General features: G+C 46.2%; 1 protein-coding gene across 1 annotated transcript; it reads left to right on the top strand.

Annotated features, from left to right (window-relative positions):
• Positions 1–1,733: 1,733 nt before the first annotated feature.
• Positions 1,734–5,567, top strand: LOC309393787 (cytoskeleton-associated protein 5-like; the record flags this gene model as incomplete). Its single annotated transcript, XM_081956283.1, has 1 exon — positions 1,734–5,567. One exon carries the CDS (start codon positions 1,734–1,736, stop codon positions 5,565–5,567), a length of 3,834 nt encoding a protein of 1,277 aa, XP_081812409.1.
• Positions 5,568–19,714: the final 14,147 nt, after the last annotated feature.

The raw sequence follows: 19,714 nt of genomic DNA, 5'->3' as shown, positions 1-19,714 counted from the left end.
CTAAATAAAAGGGGTTTTATCGGGAGGAGGAGTCGGCTTCATGCTCTTGGGACGCCTAGATCAGAACAGTTCCAAGATGGAAGGCAGGGTGTGGTTTCTCACCACCTGCGAAAGGAAGGACTTGGTTGTGGGTTTGTGGCAGATGTAGAGGCTTCACAACCTTCCTAACTCTCAAGAACCTTGAGGCTAGATTCACACAACCTACTATAAGCTTGGTTGCACTGTTATTTGTGGCTTGTGGTTTCGTGAAGTCTTCTCAACTAAACCAGTTGAAGACCTGTGGACTTCAACTCCCAGAATGGAGAATTTGAAGATGGGTGGACTTCCACTTCTATGCTGGCTGAGGGATTCTGGGAGTTGAAGTCCACACATCCTCAACATGGGAAACAGTGGCTTAGAATATGGTGTGAACACAGCCCACCACTTTAGTTTGTGAGTCAGTAGATGATGGAAACCCAGAAAAAGGAGCAGGTTTATAACTGGGTTGAGTATGTTGTGTGAATGCAGCCCCTGAACCTGATCATGTCATCAGGAGGGAAAGAACAGGGGTACAAGTTCAGCCATAATTCAAATATGGTTAGATCTGACTGCAATGAGGTATTGCCAAAATGGTGTTCCTAATACATGACTGGTTTTCTTTCGAAACTTGGCTTGAGGCTCATGAAATAATTAGGGCGTCTTTCGGAAACCTGAGAGATTATTAATTCCCTCTGACCAGGCCAGGTCTGTCTATGGAGCTTCTCAGTCATCCATGGTTGTCCCAAAGGTGCTTTTTCAAGAGACAACTAGACTTTCTGGGTTTTATAAAGACGTTTCGCTTCTCATCCAAGAAGCTTCTTCAACTCTGATTGGGTGGAGGGGAATGGAAGGATTTATATTCCTTGCAGACAGCTGGTCATTTGCCTCCTTTTTAGAAGGTCGTTGAGGCCACTTGGAGGTTTATGTAGGCCCTCATAATAGGACCACTTATCTCCAGTTACAACCCAGTCCTTTCAACAGTTCCAAGAAGGTTCTACACCCATCTGCACAATTCAGGTGACCCTGAGGGCACAGTTAAACCTCCAAGGGGCCTCAACGACTCTCCAAAAGGATGCAAATGACCAGCTATCTTCAAGGAGGATAAATCCTTCCATTCTCCACCATTTAGTCAAAACTGAAGAAGCTTCTTGGATGATAAGAGAAAGGCCTTCAAGGAAAAAAAAGGAAGCCCAGTTGCCTCTTGAAAAAAATCCTTTGGGATAGACCAGGTCTGCGAACGTTGACCCTTCAAGATCTCAAGAACATTCCAGCTCCTTCTCTGAACACCCATCTGAAACTCCACTAGGGCTCCCCCGGGATTCTTCCCCCCATCTTCCACGCTGAATTCTGACCATTGTACTCTTTCAGTGACATCTTCTTTGTTCCTGGAGTCTTTCTCCCCTCTGTTGTGGCATCAGTGACATCACAAAGCCGCCCACCCGGGTGGTCTTCAAGCAAAGCTGACCACTGATAAGCCGCAGCAGCAGCCGCGTAAGAAGGCCCTCTTCCCCAAAGAGTAGGGTACCACCATCTCCTCTCTGGGGAGGGCAGGGTGGGGGTCACAAGCCGGATTCCCCTAGGAAGGAGACCTTGGCTATCTACCTGGCTTCTCGGAATGTCCTCGGCGCTGACCGAACTGATCGCCACCCGAGGGAGGGCTGAGCCGCCATGTTGCGCATGGCCGACCAAGGTTCTAGAACGCAGAGACAGCCAAGATGCTAATGCCAAAGGACATGACAGAGAAGGAACTGCCAGAAGAATCATGTGAGCTGGAAGCTGCTGCAGTCCTGCCCGAGTCCTGCCTCCAACATCTGGACAGCAGCAACTGGAAAGAGCGCATCTCCTGCCTCGAGGCGCTGGAGAGGGCCGTGGAAGAGATGGAGAACCATCAAGTGCCCTGCCAGGCGCTGGTCCGGCTGCTCCACAAGGAGCCCGGCTGGAATGAAACCAAACTCCAGGTGATGCAAAAGAAGCTACACATTGTCACCCTCATCGCCCGCAAGGGCAACTTCTCCAGGACCTCCGCTCAGTTCGTCCTGGGGAATCTGGTGGATAAGATTGGAGACGTCATCTGCAGCAGCGACACCAAGGAAGCCCTCACGGCGGTGGCTGAAGCCTGCGGCTTGCCCTGGACGGCCGAGAAAGTGACCGAAGCCGCTTTCATGCAAGACAGCCCCAGAACTCACGCAGAGACCCTGAACTGGCTCTCGGAAGCCATCCGAGATTTCGGCTTCGATGGCCTGGAGGCCAAAATGTTTGTCAGCTACATCAAAGTTTCCTTGTCCGCGGCCCACCCAGACGTGCGGACCTCTGCGTTCAACCTCCTCAGCATGATCTTCCTCTACGTGGGGAGCCCCCTGAGGGTCTTCTTTGAGGACGAAAGGCCCCTTCTGCTGTCCCAGATAGACGCCCGGTTCGAACAGCTATGTGGCCAAAGCCCCCCGCCTCAAATCCGAGGCCGCTGCAGGTTCTGTCGAAACTCTACGCAGCAAGGAGGGGACGCGCAACCCTACTGGAAGAAGAACACGGTGGACCTCCGCCAGAAGATCTCCGCGGAGCTGATGTCCAAAATGCAGGAGGCCAGCTGGAAGGTGCGGAAGGAAGGGCTGGAGGAAGTCTCCAGGATCCTCAGCGAGATCACGTCCATCCAGCCCAACCTGGGAGACCTCCCGCTGGCCTTGAAAGCTTGCCTGCACGACTCCAACAAAGCTCTGGTGAAGCAGACCTTAGTCGTCCTGCAGCAGCTCGCCAAGGCCATGGGCCCCGGGTTGAAGCATCACGTCAAGACCCTGGGCATGTCCATCCTGGCGGTGCTCAAAGATAGCAAAAGTAGCTTGAGGCCCCTGGCTCTCACCACCATCGAGGCTTGGGCAGAGCACACCGGCATGAAAGAATGGCTGGAAGGAGATGACCTCTTTGCGGATCCGAAGAAGGACATGGTGTCCCCCAGACAGGGCTTCCTGGGCTGGCTGGTGGAGAAGCTGCCGTCTTCCAACTCGGCTTCTGCTGACCTTCTCCGTTGTGTCCCTCACCTCTATTCGGCCTTGGAGAATTCGCACGAGGAAACACGCACAGCCGCGCAGGAGGCCCTGCCGTTTTTCCTTCTCCACCTCGGCATTGAGAAGATGTGTGAAGCTACCAGCAAGCTGAAGCCAGCTTCTCGGGACCAGGTCCTCCTCGTCCTGGAAAGAGTAAAAGAAAGCAGATCTTCCAAGGCCACCCTTAACTTGTCAAGGACCCTGTCCAAGCTCCCCCGGGGCAAGTCTTGGTCCAAATCAGAGGTGGCTCCTTCTCCTCCGCCATGCCCACCAACCCCTTCCTCCTCGACAGAAAACGTTGGGTACAACGAGTTGAGCGTGGATGTCCGAAAAGCCAACTCGGAAGGAACGGTCCCCAAAACTAAGCGATTCCCAGCCACGAAGTCCCAAACCAAAGTTGCCTTAAAGGAAGGTCCCGGCAAGCTCGGTCCCATTTTTATGATTGTCCCCAAAGGCAAAGAACAGAGGGCCAAAGAGGAGAAGGCTTTGAAAGTCCTCCGGTGGAACTTCAGCACCCCTAGCAGCAAATATATCGAGCAGCTCAAAGCTCAGATGTCCAGTTGTTTCTCCAACTGGCTGCAGGAGGAGATGTTCCATTCCAACTTTCAACACCACATCAAAGCATTGGCGGTGATGTCCAAGCACTTGGAGACCGAGAAAGACGGGGTCCTCAGCTGCTTGGACCTCATCTTGAAATGGCTCAGCCTTCGATTGTTCGACACCAACACTTGGGTCCTCATGAAGACCCTAGAGTACCTTCAAAGACTCTTCCACCTGCTCATGGAGGAGAAGTACCAGCTGACGGATAGCGAGGTGTCCTCTTTCCTGCCTTACCTTCTCCTGAAGCTGGGAGGAACCAAAGAATCCATCCTCAAAGAGGTCCGGGCAATTGTGAAGCAGATGTTCTTCATCTACCCGGCCTTCAAGACTTTTTCTTTTCTCCTTGAAGGTGCCCAGGCCAAGAACACCAATCAACGGATAGGATGCCTGAAAGAGTTGGGATGGATGCTGGAGAAATACGGTCCAGAAGTCTGCCAGCCGAACCCCAGCAAAATTCTGAAAACCCTCCTGGTCTTGACCGGAGACTACAACAATGCGGTCCATACCGCTGCTTTGAAGGTCATCGCAATCGCCCGGGACGTCTTTGGACTAGAAACATTTCGGGTCATTGGGAATATCTCGGAGAAACATATGTGCCTTTTGGAGGACAGCATCAGGGAGGCAGGAGCTAAGGATGTCCGAGAGGAGAAAATGAAAAACCAACTCTCAACCAAGTCTTATGTAGATGGTTCCAGGCAAAACATCACAACCGGAAATCAGGTAGAAGAGGACTATTCAGATTCCGTTCAAGAGCAGGAGGACATCAACCAGGTGGACAGCTCCCCAAATCCCAAGTCGGCAGTTGGAGACCCACGAGGGATGAATATGGAAAATAGGGTCTCACCCAACATCAATATGATCATTTGCCACCTGGCTAGTGGTAGCATTGTGACAAGTACGGAGGCCTTGGTCCAGATTCAGGAGATTTTGGAGCAGGAGGACAACGTGGAACTCATGTCTGGCCACATCAACCCGTTTCTGATAGCCACCCTCCGGCAGATGAAGTTCATCCACCATCTCCATGTCACAGCAGAAGAAGAAGCACGGAAGGAACAGGTGGTCGGGTTTTATCACTCCATCACTTGCAACCTGGTGTCCCTCTTCCAAGTAGACATCTTGGCTCAGGAAGCTTCTGCTGGAGTGCTCAAGGACCTCATCAGCTGCCTCATCAGCTTCTTGTTGGATTCTCCCATCGAAGAGCTTCCAGAAGAGCAATCCACCAAACTGGTGGTAATGAAGGTTTTGGAGAAGTCCAACCAGACCAGAATTCTTAGTTCTTTGCTTCTTCTTCTCCAGGAAAGTATGACCGCCTCCAACAACCTCTTTGCTTTTTCGGAAATGGTGGCCAAGTGCTTGTGGAAAACAGCCAAGAGGCTCCCTCAAACCTTCGACAGCATCTACCTAGACCAGATCCTGCTGGATGTCCACCTATTCATGAAGATCCTGCCCAAGGAGAAACTAAAGCAATATCAAAGCAATTATCCGCTGCGGGCCCTGAAGATTCTTCTCCACACCCTTTGCAAGTTGAAGGGCGAGGAGATCTTGGGTCATCTCACGCTGATCGAGGACAGGGGAGACTCCGATCTGGAAGCCAACCTGAGGAAAGTTCTCAGCCACTTTGAGGGACAGCCTGGCATGGACCGAGAGTCGGGCTCTTCTTCTCTCGCCCAGGACGAAGTCAACCAAACGTTGGCTGAAATCTTCAAGAAGATCAACTCCAAGGAAACCGCCAGGGCTGGTCTGGAAGATCTCCACGAATTCAAGGAGAGACATCCCGAAGCTGATTTAGAACCTTACTTGAAAAACTGTTCCCTTCTCTTCCGGAGTTACGTCAAACACGGCTTAGCGGTTATAATGTCCGAGAGGGAAAACAAACCGAAAACCAACATTTCGTCAGAGATCGATGGGTGACGCCAGGTCTCCCCTTCCCAAATGCCTTAAGAAAGGAATTCCAGGTGCAGAAGAAGAGTCCACAAAGGAGTTAGGTATACTTTTCAACTTAATCCCTCCTTGCGTGCCAGAAAGTCATCGACAAGGTGAAAAACTAAAACAATAAAATCAGCTGTCTCTTGCTCAAAAGGCTGCACAGTAGCAAGGCTGTTATTTGGGGTTAGTGGGCAAGGTTTGCTTCAGGGGTGAAATCCTCCCGGTTTGGCCCGGTTCGGCCGAACTGGCAAGGACAATTGGCACCAGTTCTCCAAACTGGTGGAAAAACCCCTGGTAACTCCACCCATGCCTTCCTGGTTGGCCTGTCGCTGCTCACCTCTTCTGGCCACCCGACCCGCCCACCCAATCTGAACGTTTTCCCCTCCGTTCCCAGCAGAGCTTTATGGTCCCCCCCAGCCCCTCCCTCATGGGGACTATCTTAAAGGGACAGGCTGCAGCAGCCTTTCTGTGAACGGAGGGGAAAACGTTCTGATTGTCTCTGCACAGAATTCAACGTTTCCACGACACCTTGACGAATCCGATTATCGAGACTCACGCCAGTCCGGCTTCCGACCCGGGCACAGCACAGAGACAGCCTTGGTCGCGTTGGTCGATGATCTCTGGAGGGCCAGAGATAGGGGTTGTTCCTCTATCCTGGTCCTATTAGACCTCTCGGCGGCTTTTGATACCATCGACCATGGTATCCTATTGCGCCGGTTGGAGGGGATAGGAGTCGGAGGTACCGTTCTGCGGTGGTTCGGCTCCTACCTCTCCAACCGGAAGCAATGTGTGTTGACAGGGGGACAGAGGTCGACCCCGAGGCCACTCTCTTGTGGGGTGCCGCAGGGGTCGGTCCTCTCGCCCCTTTTGTTCAACGCATATGTGAAGCCTCTGGGTGAGATCATCCGTGGTTTTGGGGTTGAGTACCATCTGTACGCTGATGATACTCAGTTGTACATCTCAAGCCCAAGCCACCCCAACGAGGCTGTCGAAGTGATGTCCCGGTGTTTGGAAGCCGTCGGGGTCTGGATGGGGGACAACAGATTTAAACTCAACCCCTCCAAGACTGAGTGGCTGTGGCTACCGGCACCTCGGTTCAGCCAGCTGATTCCATCGCTGGCCATAGGGGGCGAACAATTGCCCCCTGTGGAACGGGCGCGCAATTTGGGTGTCCTCCTTGATGCCCGGCTGTCAATGGATGACCATGTGGCAGCCGTGGCAAGGGGGGCGTTCCACCAGGTTTGCCTGGTGCGCCAATTGCGCCCCCTACTGGACCGGGATGCCCTACGCGCGGTCACTCATGCGCTGGTGACATCCCGCCTGGATTACTGCAACGCTCTCTACATGGGGCTGCCCTTGGGACGCGCCCGGAGACTGCAGTTAGTTCAGAACGCAGCCGCGCGGGCTGTGATGGGGAGTACGAGGTACTCCCACGTAACACCTCTCCTGCGCGAGCTGCACTGGCTACCTGTGGTTTTTCGGGTGCGTTTCAAGGTGCTGATTACCATCTTTAAAGCGCTCCATGGCACGGGACCTAGTTACTTGCGGGATCCTCCCACATACATCCCTGCGGCCAATTCGCTCACACAGAGAGGGACTTCTCCTGGTGCCGTCCACTAGGCAATGCCAACGGGCGACACCAAGGAGTAGGGCCTTCTCTGTGATGGGCCCAACCCTCTGGATTGACCTCCCCCCCGACATTAGAACCACTTCTGACCTCCGCTCCTTCCGGCAAAAATTGAAGACTCACCTGTTCCGATTAGCGGGCCTGGCATAATTACAACTGTTCCTCCTGGTAAATGTACTATTAACTGGTTATTTTAGGGGTATTGTTTTTAATTTAATTTGTGTGTGTTTTAGGGTTTAAAATTATATTTATATATACTGGCTCTGTACAGTTCTTTTAATTCTATTTTTAACCTCCTCCATTCTAACTGTACATATTCAACTTTTATTGTATTTTGATATATTTTGCATGGACTGTACACCGCCCCGAGTCCCTTTTGGGAGAGGGGGCGGTCTAGAAGCACGGTAAAATTAATAATAATAATAATAATAATAATAATAATAATAATAATAATAATAATAATAATAATAATAATAATAAATTGCGGCACAATTCAGTAGCACAAATGATCCACTGGAATTTGTGCAAAAATTATAATATTAAAACAACAACAAACTGGTGGGAACATAAGCCTGAAAAAGTCACCGAAAATCAGATGGTCAAGATCCTGTGGGATTTTCGTATACAGACAAAGTACTAGCGCATAACACACCAGACATCACACTGGTTGAGAAAAAGAAGGTTACAATCATAGACATCGCAATACCAGGTGATAGCAGAGTTGAGGAGAAGGAACATGAAAAAGTCGCGAAATACCAGGATTTAAAAATTGAAATCCAACGATTATGGCACAAACCAGCAGTGGTAATTCCAGTGGTAATCGGCACACTGGGTGCTATTCCAAAAGCACTGGAATTACATTTAAAACAGTTAAAACTTGACAAAATCACCATCAGTCAAATGCAAAAAGCTGCACTGCTTGGATCTGCACGTATATTACGAAAATACGTTACGACGTCCTAGGCCCCTGGGTGGGGCCCGACTAGTAATTAATGCCAAATCCGGCAAATCAACTGGCCACTGTGATACAATCGTATAATAATAATAATAATAATAATAATAATAATAATAATAATAATAATAATAATAATAATAATAATAATAATAATAACGTTAAATGCAGCAGAGGCAATCCAAACGTTTCTCCCTCTGTTCACAGCACAGCTGCTGCAGACTGTCCCTTTAAGATACTTCGACCCCCGGGAGGGAGGGGCCCGGGGGGGAGCATAAAGGGAGCAGCAGCTCCCTTGTGCATGGACTCAAACACACATTTTTCCTACCAGGTTCTGTGGGCGTGGCTTGATGGTGGTGGCGGTATGTGACTGAGTGAGTGTGGCCATGGCTGACATTGAGCTGGCCCACTCAGTCACTCAGTCAGAGGACCTCACCACCAAGCCACGCCCACAGAAACAGTAGTAAAAAAATTTGAATTTCACCACTGGTTTGGTTCCCCTTTATCCTTTCTAGATCTGCCAGTTTCCTTGGGCGCATAGCCACCTGAGTATGATTGCACCACAGAGTGCATGCCACCATGTCACTCACAGTGGTTGCCTTCCTCTCCCCAAACCACATTGATTGGAGCTGAGCATTAAAAATATAGAACAACAGAGTTGGGAGGGAGCTTGGAGGTCTTCTAGTCCAACCCCCTGCCTAGGCAGGAAACCCTATACCGTTCCAGACAAATGGCTATCCAACATCTTCTTAAAGACTTCCAGTGTTGGGGCATTCACAACTTCTGGAGGAAAGCTGTTCCACTGAGTAATTGTTCTAATTGTTCTCTTTCTCCTCGGTTCTAAATTGCTTCTCTCCTTGATTAGTTTCCACCCATTGCTTCTTTTTCTGCCTTCAGGTGCCTTGGAGAATAGTTTGACTTCCTCTTCTTTGGGGCAACCCCTGAGATATTGGAACAATGCTATCATGTCTCCCCTAGTCCTTCTTTCTCTTAAGCTAATCATACCCAGTTCCTGCAACTGTTCTTCATATGTTTTAGCCTCCAGTCCCCTAATCCTCTTTGTTGCTCTTCTCTGCACTCTTTCTAGAGTCTCCACATCTTTTTTACATCGTGGCGACCAAAACTGAAATGTGGCCTTATCAAGGCCTTTTAAACTGATACCTGATTAAGGATTAAGAAGGACTGATTAAGCACCTGAGGGCAGAACAAGAAGGAATGGGTGGAAACTAATCCAGGAGAGAAGCAACTTAGAACTGAGGAGAAATTTCCTGACAGCTAGAACAATTAATCAGTGGAACAGAAGTTGCCTCCAGAAGTTGCGAATGCCCCAACACTGGAAGTCTTTAAGAAGATGCTGGATAGCCATTTGTCTGAAACGGTATAGGGTTTCCTGCCTAGGCAGGGGGTTGGACTAGAAGACCTCCAACTCTGCTATTCTATTCTATTCTATTCTATTCTATTCTATTCTATTCTATTCTATTCTATTCTATTCTATTCATTAAATTCATTTCGGTTTGTGATGAAAATGTCCCCCTGCATTTATTGACAGCTGAAGATTCATGGGATCTCTCTCATCTTGGAGTTGGAGTTAAAAAAGAGCAAAATAATATTTCCAATGGGAACCCTGTTCATCCATCCTTCCCCCCCACCCCTTTGTATTTTCTTCTAGATGCATCAAGCCTTAAATTACAGTTTAGGGGCTGCCATAACCATCCTTCAGGCTAAATGGGGCCTTAAGAGGGCTCTCTGATTACAGAGTCATTTACAATATATATATATATATATATATATATATATATATATATATATATATATATATATATATATATATATATATATATATATATATATATATATATACACACACACATACACACACAAACACACACACATACACAGAGCAGTGAAAGGGGGGGGGAGAGAAACCTTGGTGTCATAAATATGCAGAGTAAGCTTGCATGCAAATAGGAAATTGCGTCGTGTTAGGAAAGACAAATGCAGGCAGACGAAATGGGACATGCTTTTATTTCCTGAACTTCTTGCAAAGATCATAAACTGGGTTGAAACCACGTCCTGTGGCCCCAGAGCAAGGAACGCAGGTGAAACCCCCGTGGAGGAGCAGAGGGTGTTTGAACAAATGTCTCTGGCTCAGCAGGGCGTGAGAAGAAGAAGAAGGCAGCAGAAAGGGTGGAAAATCAGCAGTTTGGAACAGGGAAGAAAATGGGGGTTTTCAGCTGGGGGCCGTTTTGGAAAAAAATATTGTCCCACATTGCTAGAATGTTAAAAATGCGCTGAAATACAAGTAGTGATCGACTTACGACCACAAGTTTCCAACACTAAATGAGGCCATCGTTAAGGGAATATTTTGCCCCATTGCAGGACGTTTCTCGCAACGGTTGTTAAGTTAGTCACCTGGTTGTTAAGTGAATCTGGGTTTGCTCCTCAGAAGGTCGCAAAAGAGGATCACGTGACTCCAGGATGCTGCAACTGTCATAAATGTGAGTCAATTGCCAAGCATCTGAATTTCAATCACATGACCACAGGGATGCTGCAATGGTCATAAGTGTGAAAAACGGTCATAAGTCACTTTTTTCAATCCCGTTGTAACTTTGAGCAGTCGCTAAAGGAAGTGTTGTAAGTTCAGGAATACCTGTACTGTCTGTGATAGGTGATAAAAAATGCACTGAGATAAGTTAATCCTCGACTTACAACCATCATTGAGGCCCAAATTTTCGTTGCTAAGTGAGATAGTTGTTAAGTGAGTTTTTGCCCCCATTTTATGACCTTTCTTGCAAGAGTTGTTCAGTGAATCACTGCAGTTGTAAAGTTAGTAACATGGTTGTTAAGTGAATCTGGCTTCCCATTGACTTCGTTGGCCAGAAGGTCGCAAAAGCGGATCACACGATCTCAGGATACGGCAACCGTCTTAAATATAAATCAGTGGCCAAGCATCTGAATTTTGATTTGCTGTTGTAACTTCAAACTGTCACTAAATGAACTGTTGTAAGTCGAGGACTACCTGGATATAGCACTCTGAGTAAACTGTAAGGATGTTGTGACGGGCGAACTGACAATTAATAGAATACAACAGAATAGAAATAAGAAGGGAATGGAGTGGAGTGGAGTAGAGTAGAGTAGAATAGACTAGAAAAAACAGAAAACAGAAGAGAAGAGATAGAGTGGAGTAGAATAAAGTAGAGAAGAGTAGAGTCGAATAGAATAGAACAAAAACAGAAAATAGAAAGAAAAGAATAGAAGAGAACAGAAAATAGAAGAGAAGAGAAGAGAAAGAGTAGAGTGAAGTATATAGAGTACAGTAGAATAGAGTAGAGTAGAAGGATAGGGTAGGGTAGGGTAGGGTAGGGCAGGGCAGAGAAGAGCAGAAGAGAAGAGTAGGGTTAGGGTTAGGGTTTAGGGTTTCCTGCTTAGGCAGGAAATCCTATAATATTTCAGACAAATGGTTATCCAGTTTCTTCTTAAAAACTTCCAGTGTTGGATCATTCACAACTTCTGGAGGCAAGTTGTTCCACTGATTAATTGTTGATGTGGCAGTTAAAGGCTCCTCTTGAGCCCACAAAGGCCTAATTTTTGAATCAGTGTTGAAGTCTTGCTCCATTTCCGTTAGAAGATTTGGGGAAATAGCTAATTCTCCTGAGGTTTTCCTGCTGGTGACTGAATGGCTACATTCACACAGCATGCTTAACCCCAGTTTGCCGATTCACTGTTTTTCTGGGTTTGTGCCATACTTTGACCTATAAATTAATTCATCAATCTGGGTTTGTTCCACCTGGATTTATAAAGAACCTAAGCCAGGTTAACACAAACCACACTTGCCCTGTGATATGGGTGCAGCCATAGAACGAACTGACTTGATTAAACATGTCATAAAGTTAAAGGTTCCCCTCGCACATATGTGCTAGTCGTTCCTGACTCTAGGGGGCGGTGCTCATCTCCGTTTCAAAGCCAAAGAGCCAGCACTGTCCGAAGACGTCTCCGTGGTCATGTGGCCGGCATGACTCAATGCTGAAGGTGCACGGGGCGCTGTTACCTTCCCACCAAAGGTGGTCCCTATTTTTCTACTTGCATTTTTTACATGCTTTTGAACTGCTAGGTTTGCAGAAGCTGGGACAAGTCACGGGAGCTCACTCCGTTACGCGGCGCTAGGGATTCGAACCGCTGAACTGTCGACCTTTCTGATTGACAAGCTCAGCGTCTTAGCCACTGAGCCACCGTGTGTCCCAGTGGCTAACAATTAGAATAATTCTACATCAATGTCCTTGTTTGTATTATAAGTTGGAATAATAGCTACAATTTGTCTCAGAGAACCGATGTACTGGATTTGTCTAGGATTCGTACCAGACGTCAAACACGATAATCATAACCTAGTTGAGGTCCAATAAACGATTCCCATAACGGTTGGCAGGAAAACAGGATGGAAACGTCATTTGTGGCATCTCCTTCATTATTTTCGTATTTGCAAGGCAGCTGCTGAGAATGGAGAATGGATGGAGGCAAAGGCAGACTCTGATCAGGAATTTAGTTCAGGAAGGAAGGAGAGAGAAAAGAGAGAGAAAAAGAGGAGGCAAACAGAAAGAGAAAGGCGAAGAATGAGAAAAAGAGAGGGAAAAAGAGAAAGAAGTAGTATGAGAGAAACGGAGAGAAAGAGAAAGAAGCAGTGTGAGAAAAAATAGAGAAAGACAAAGGGAGAGAGAAAGAGAGAAAAAGTGAAAAGCAGTGAGAAAAATAGAGAAAGAGAAAGGGAGAGAGAAAGTGAAAGAGAGAAAGACAGAGAGGGGGACAGAGAGAGAAAAAGTAAAAGAAAGAGACAGAGAGAGAGAAAGGGAAAAAGAAAAAGAAAAAGGGGGAGAGACAAATAGAAAACAGAGAGAAAGATACAGAAAGAGAAAGAGTAAAATAAAGACAGAAAGAGAGAAAGAAAGGGACAGAAAGAAAAAGAAAGAGAAAGGGAGAGAGACAAATAGACACACAGAGACAAAAAGAAAGAGAAAGAGAGACAAACAGAGAGAGAAAGCAAAAAGGGAAAAAGAAATCACGGGAGAAAAAGATAAAGATAAAGATAGAAAAAATGAAAGAAAGAGAGAAAGTGAAAGAGAGAGGAAAAAAGGAAAGGAAGAGAAAAAAGAAGGGGGAAAGAGAGAAAGAGAGAGAGAGAAAGGAAGGAAGGAAGAAAGAGGAAGTCAAGATTTTGGCACGCGTTGCAAAAAGCTTTCAAATCATTACCCTACCGAGGGCAAACAGACCCTTCACACACAGTTACTTCAGCCCCATTACGGCTCCATTAAACCCCTCCGCCCTCTCCTCCTCCTCCTCCTCCTCTTCTTCTTCTTCCTCCCCCCCCCCCCCCAAGAACTACTCCCAATGCGGGCGCTCGCTCGAGTCATCAGTGTTAATTGCTGGCAAAACAGAGAGGAAGCTCGTAAAAGGGAGAATTGCTTTGGAAGGCTTAATCTGATTAATTAGCAGGACGCATTGTTTCCATTTTAAAACGGCCGGGCGGGGTGGGGAGGGGAAGGGAGGGGAGGGGAAGAGCTAATATAAAGTTAATATTTATTATTCCTCCTAATGCAAAGGATGGGAAGGAGCCATTTGGCTGGAGTGAGGAGAGCGCGCTCGCCTTTGCGCGGAGGAGGCGCGCAACCGCTCCGGAGCGAAAAGCGGGCCGGCCAAGCGCAATCGGCGGCTAATGGGAAGCGTGAGGCAATTCCCGAGCTCCGTGGGTCGCGCGGGCATTAATTGCAGGCTGCAAATTACGGCGAGATGAAATTAAAAGAGCGATTTCCAATTAGACGGTCCAAGGAGAGAGAGAGAGAGAGAGAGAGAGAGAAGCGGAGATCTTTCACGGCCCCGCTTCGCCCTTCAGCGCCTCCCGAGAAAGTTTATTAAAAGGCTTTGGACCCCCCGCCCCAGGGGATCCTAATTTGTGGGTTCGGGATGTGCTGGACTTCAGCTCCCACGAAGCCCACGCAAGGGTGGCCCCCGGGCGGATCTGGAAGAAAGGCAGGGGGCTGGGAGCAGGGAAAGATGACTCCCTTTGGGAGGTCAGTTGTGACGTTGGTAGCTCCCTACTATGGGATGAGGGAGGGAGGGAGGAAGGGAAAAAAGTCAGAGAAGGAAGAAAGGAAGGAAGGAAGAAGTCAGAAGGAAGGAAGGATAATGGTAGGTAGTAGGCAGGAAAGATCATGGTAGGAAGGAAGGAAAGAAATGAGGGAGAGAGGGAGGAAGGAAAAAAAGTCAGAGAAGGAAGTATAGAATGGAAAGGCAGGGGGCTTGGAGCAGGGAAAGATGACTCCCTTTGGGAGGTCATTTCTAACGTTGGTAGCTCCCTACTATGGGATGAGGGAGGGAGGTAGGGAAAAAAGTCAGAGAAGGAAGAAAGGAAGGAAGGAAGAAGTCAGAAGGAAGGAAGGATAATGGTAGGTAGTAGGCAGGAAAGATCATGGTAGGAAGGAAGGAAAGAAATGAGGGAGAGAGGGAGGAAGGAAAAAAAGTCAGAGAAGGAAGTATAGAATGGAATGGAGGAATGGAACGGAACGGAATGGAATTCTTTATTGGCCAAGTGTGATTGGACACACAAGGAATTTGTCTTTGGTGTATATGCTCTCAGTGTACATAAAAAGACATGAAAAGATACATTTGTCAAGAATCATAAGGTACAACACAATGTTGAAGGAAGGATAAGAAGAGGAAGGATGAGGAAGGAAGAAAAAAGAAATCAGAGAAGGAAAAAGGATAAGGAGAGGAAGGATGAGGTAGGAAGGATAATGGAAGGCAGGAAGGAAGGAAGAAAAAGAAATGAGGGAGGGAGGGCGGAAGAAAAGAAATGAGGGAGGAAGGGAAGAAGGAAAAGGAGGGAGGGAGAAGATGGGAAGAAAGAAAGGGAAGCAGGAGGGGATGAGAAGATGGGAAGGAAGGAAAGAAAGAGAGGGGGAGAGAAAGAAGGGAAGAAGGGAGGGAAGATGAAATAGGAAAGACTGAGATGGAAAGGAAGGAAAGCAAAGAAGGAATGGGGGAGAAAGATATAGGAAGGGAGAGAGAGAGGGAGGAAAGAGAAGGGGGTGGGAAGGAAGGAACAGAAGCAGGAGGGAGGAACATGGAGGTGAAGGAAGGAGATAGGACGGAAAGAAGGAATGGAGGGTTGGGAGGTGGGAAGGAAGAAAAGAAGGCAAGGGATTAAGGAGATGGGAAAGAAGGAAGGAAGAAAGGAAGGAAAGAAGGCTACCAATATTTTAATTAAAAATGCACCATGTGCTACCAAGATCAAAGTAGAATCCCTAGAAAGGCCCTCTTGGCTCCTGACCTTTCTAGGACTTTGACTCAATTATAGATGTCAACAGAAACCGTTCATATTTTGATGCATAGTTTGCATAATGCAGGGTGTCTTTGGGATGATTTGGGATAGTGGGACAAGTGACATATTAAATATCAATAAATATTGTATGTTAATCTGGCAGATTCCCCGAGACAGGAATCTCTTAGCCAAGCATTGCAAGCAAAGTGAAGATTAGTGAAGACAAAAAGACGCAAAAGGATGCATATACATACATACATACAGTCCTTGACTTACAACAGTGACCATTTAGTGACCATTCAAAATTACAAAAACCACTGAAAAAAGACCTGTTTTTCACACTTACGACTGTTGCAGCCTTCCCCAGGGTGGCGTGATCAAAGTTAAGATGATGTTCATATTTATGACTGTCGCAGTGTCCCTGGGTCATGTGATCCCCTTTTGCGACCTTCTGATCGGCAAAGTCAATGGGGGAAGCCAGATTCATTTAACAACCATGTTTCTGACTTAACAACTGCAGTGATTCACATAACAACGGTGGCAAGAAAGGTCGTAAAATAGGGCAAAACTCACGAGAACTGTCTCACTTAGCAACAGAAAGTTTGGGCTGAATTGTGGCTGTAAGTCAAGGATTATCTGTGTTTGTATGTGTGTGTGTGTATATGTCTATATCTATGTATGTACATGGATATATACAATAATACAATACAATAGCACAGTTGGAAGGGACCTTGGAGGCCTTCTAGTCCAACCCCCTGCCTAGGCAGGAAATCCTATACCGTTTCAGACAAATGTGTATCCAACATCTTCTTAAAGACTTCCAGTGTTGGGGCATTCACAACTTCTGGAGGCAATTTTTGTTCCACTGATTCATTCTTCTCACTGTCAGGAAATTTCTCCTTAGTTCTAGGTTGCTTCTCTCCTTGATTAGTTTCCACCCATTGCTTCTTGTTCTACTCTCAGGTGCCTTGGAGAATAGCTTGACTCCCTCTTCTTTGGGGCAACCCCTGAGATATTGGAAGACTGCTATCATGTCTCCCCTAGTCCTTCTTTCTATTGAACTAGACATACCCAGTTCCTGCAACCGTTCTTCCTATGTTTTAGCCTCCAGTCCCCTAATCCTCTTGGTTGCTCTTCTCTGCACTCTTTCTAGAATCTCCACATCTTTTTTACATCGTGGTGACCAAAACTGAATGCAGTATTCCAAGTGTGGCCTTACTAAGGCATTATAAAGTGGTATTAACACTTCACGTGATCTTGATTCTCTCCCTCTGTTGATGCAGCCTAGAACTGTGTTGGCTTTTTTGGCAGCTGCTGCACACGGCTGGCTCCTATTTAAAGGGTTGTCCACTAGGACTCCAATATCCCTTTCACAGTTACTACTATTGAGCAAGGTATCACCTATACTGTACTTGTGCATTTCATTTTTGTTGCCTAAATGTAGAACCTTACTCTTTTCACCATTGAATTTCATTTTATTAGATAGTGCCCAATGTTCAAGTTTGTCAAGATCCTTCTGTATCTTTAGCCTGTCTTCTGGAGTGTTGGCTATTCCTGCCAGCTTGGTGTCATCTGCATATTTGATGAGTTCCCCATTTATTCCCTCATCCAAATCATTGATGAAGATGTTGAAGAGTACTGGGCCTAAAACAGAGCCTTGGGGTACTCCACTGCATACTTCCCTCCATGTAGATGCAGTTCCATTGAGGACTACGCGTTGAGTGCGGTTGGTCAGCCAGTTACCAATCCATCTGGTGGTGATGCTGTCTAACCCACATTCTTCTACTTTATCTAGTAGTAGGTTATGGTCTACCTTATCAAAAGCCTTACTGAAGTCCAAGTAAACTATATCAACGGCATTCCTCTGGTCCACTAATTTTGTCACATTATCAAAGAATGCAATAAGATTAGTCTGGCATGATCTGTTTTTGACAAATCCATGTTGGCTTTTGGCTATTACTTTGTTTGCTTCTAGGTGTTCGCAAATTCGTTGCTTGATTATCTTTTCCAGAATCTGACATGTATGTGTATGTATATGTATATGTATATGTATATATCTAATCTATATATCTATATATCTACATATCTCTTATATTTCTTTCTTTCTTTCTTTCTTTCTTTCTTTCTTTCTTTCTTTCTTTCTTTCTTTCTATCCATCCATCCATCTATCCAGTCCATCCAGTCGATCCATCCATCCATCCATCCATCCATCTATCTATCTATCTATCTATCTATCTATCTATCTATCTATCTATCTATCTATCTATCTATCTATCTATCTATCATCTATCTCTTTCATCTATCTATCTATCTATCTATCTATCTATCTATCTATCTATCTATCTATCTATCTATCTATCTATCTATCTATCTATCTATCTATATCTATCATCTATCTATCATCTATCTCTTTCATCTATCTATCTATCTATCTATCTATCTATCTATCTATCTATCTATCTATCTATCTATCTATCTATCTATCTATCTATCTATCTATCTATCTATCTATCTATCTATCTATCTCTTTCATCTATCTATCTATCTATCTATCTATCTATCTATCTATCTATCTATCTATCATCTATCTATCTATCTATCTATCTATCTATCTATCTATCAATCTATCTATCTCTTTAGTAAAAGTTTCAGATAAAAATTTAAATTAACTCGAACCAATATTTAGATGAAAAAAGGAAGAAAAAAGCAAAGAAAGAGGAAAAAAAAACAAAAATTCAGAAACGAAAGAAAAGAACTATTAAAAAGCAAGTTCTACTTTCCCTTTGCAGCAGTTATGCATGTAAATTAATCTCTTATCCTTCGGTTACACCATTGTTTACGCCTTTTCTATCGTTGACGACCATCTATCGTTTGGATGATTAGGAAAAACAAACGAAGCACCTGTAAAACTGGCTCAAAGCAGACCAATCCATTAGAAAAACAACAACAACCAATCCAGATTCCCGATCACAATTTTAACCTCGTGAATCAGCCCAGGTTTTTCTGTCCCTTTCCATGTCTTGCTTTCTACATTTTGCATTTAATAAAACCCTTCAAAAACCCCAGAATAAGACTTCTCTGCATTTGAGGAATCCCATGGCACCCCTACTTCTCTCTGAACCCCTTTTCTGCAAAGTCAAGCAGAGCAAAAGCCCACTCTTTCCACAAATGTTAAACGCGCCTCCAGTGTGAATATCGAGTTTATTATATTTTTAATTAGCTTGCCTCTCTTTAAGGGCTTTTTATGGCTTTGATGGGTTTGTTTATTCAGCTTTTGTTTACTCTGTGTTAATCTTGCACCAGGCCTGGCCTCAATCTCACTCTCCCTACTACACCGTCTCTCTCTCTCTCTCTCTCTCTCTCTCTCTCTCTCTCTCTCTCTCTCTCTCTCCCTCCCTCCCTCCCTCCCTCCCTCCCTCCCTCCCTCCCTCCCTCCCTCCCTCCCTCCCTCCCTCCCTCCCTCCCTCCCTCTCTCTCTCTCTCTCTCTCTCTCTCTCTCTCTCTCTCTCTCTCGCATTGTCTGCCTGCTACGTTAAACAAATTAAATCAGAGTCGGACTTCATTAAATGCAGCTAAAATCGTGACCCGGAGGCCCAGGCCCAGTTGTCCTCGACTTACGACCGCAACCCAGGCCAAAATTTCTATTTGCTAAGCAAGAAAGGTTGTCCAAGTGAGTTTTGCCCCATTTTTACGACCTTTCCTGTCACTGTTGTTAAGCGAATCACTGCAGTTCTTAAAGTGAGTGATGCGGTCGTTAAGGGAATCCGGCTTCCCCATTGACTTGGCCTGTCGGGAGGTCACAAAAGGGGATTAATCATGTGAGCCCCGGGATGCCGCAACTGTCATAAGTACATGCCAGTTGCCAAGCCTCTGAATCACTTGAGCTTGGGGATGCTGCAACAGTTGTAGGTGTGAAAAAGAGTCCTAAGTCATTTTTTTCAGTCCCGTTATAACTTCGAACGGTGATATTTATGATGGTCGCATGTCCCAGGGTCAAGTGATTCACCTTTTGCGACCATCTGACCAGCCAGGTCCACGGGGAATCCATTCACTTAACAACTGTGTTGCTAACTTAACAACGGCAGTGTTTCGCTTAACAACGGTGGCAAGAAAGGTTGTAAAATGGGCCAAAATTCACTTGGCGATGGAAGTCTGGGGCTCAATTGTGGTCGTACGTTGAGGATGAGCTGTATGCTCAATTGCTGTCCAGGAACAATTAAAAATGAACCCCAGCTTAAGTTAAT

The sequence above is a fragment of the Natrix helvetica genome (genome assembly GCF_964273705.1).
Source record: "Natrix helvetica genome assembly, chromosome: 5".
Taxonomy (NCBI): domain Eukaryota; kingdom Metazoa; phylum Chordata; class Lepidosauria; order Squamata; family Natricidae; genus Natrix; species Natrix helvetica.
The sequence above is the reverse complement of the archived record's forward strand: the minus strand, read 5'-3'. Positions and strand labels throughout refer to the sequence as shown.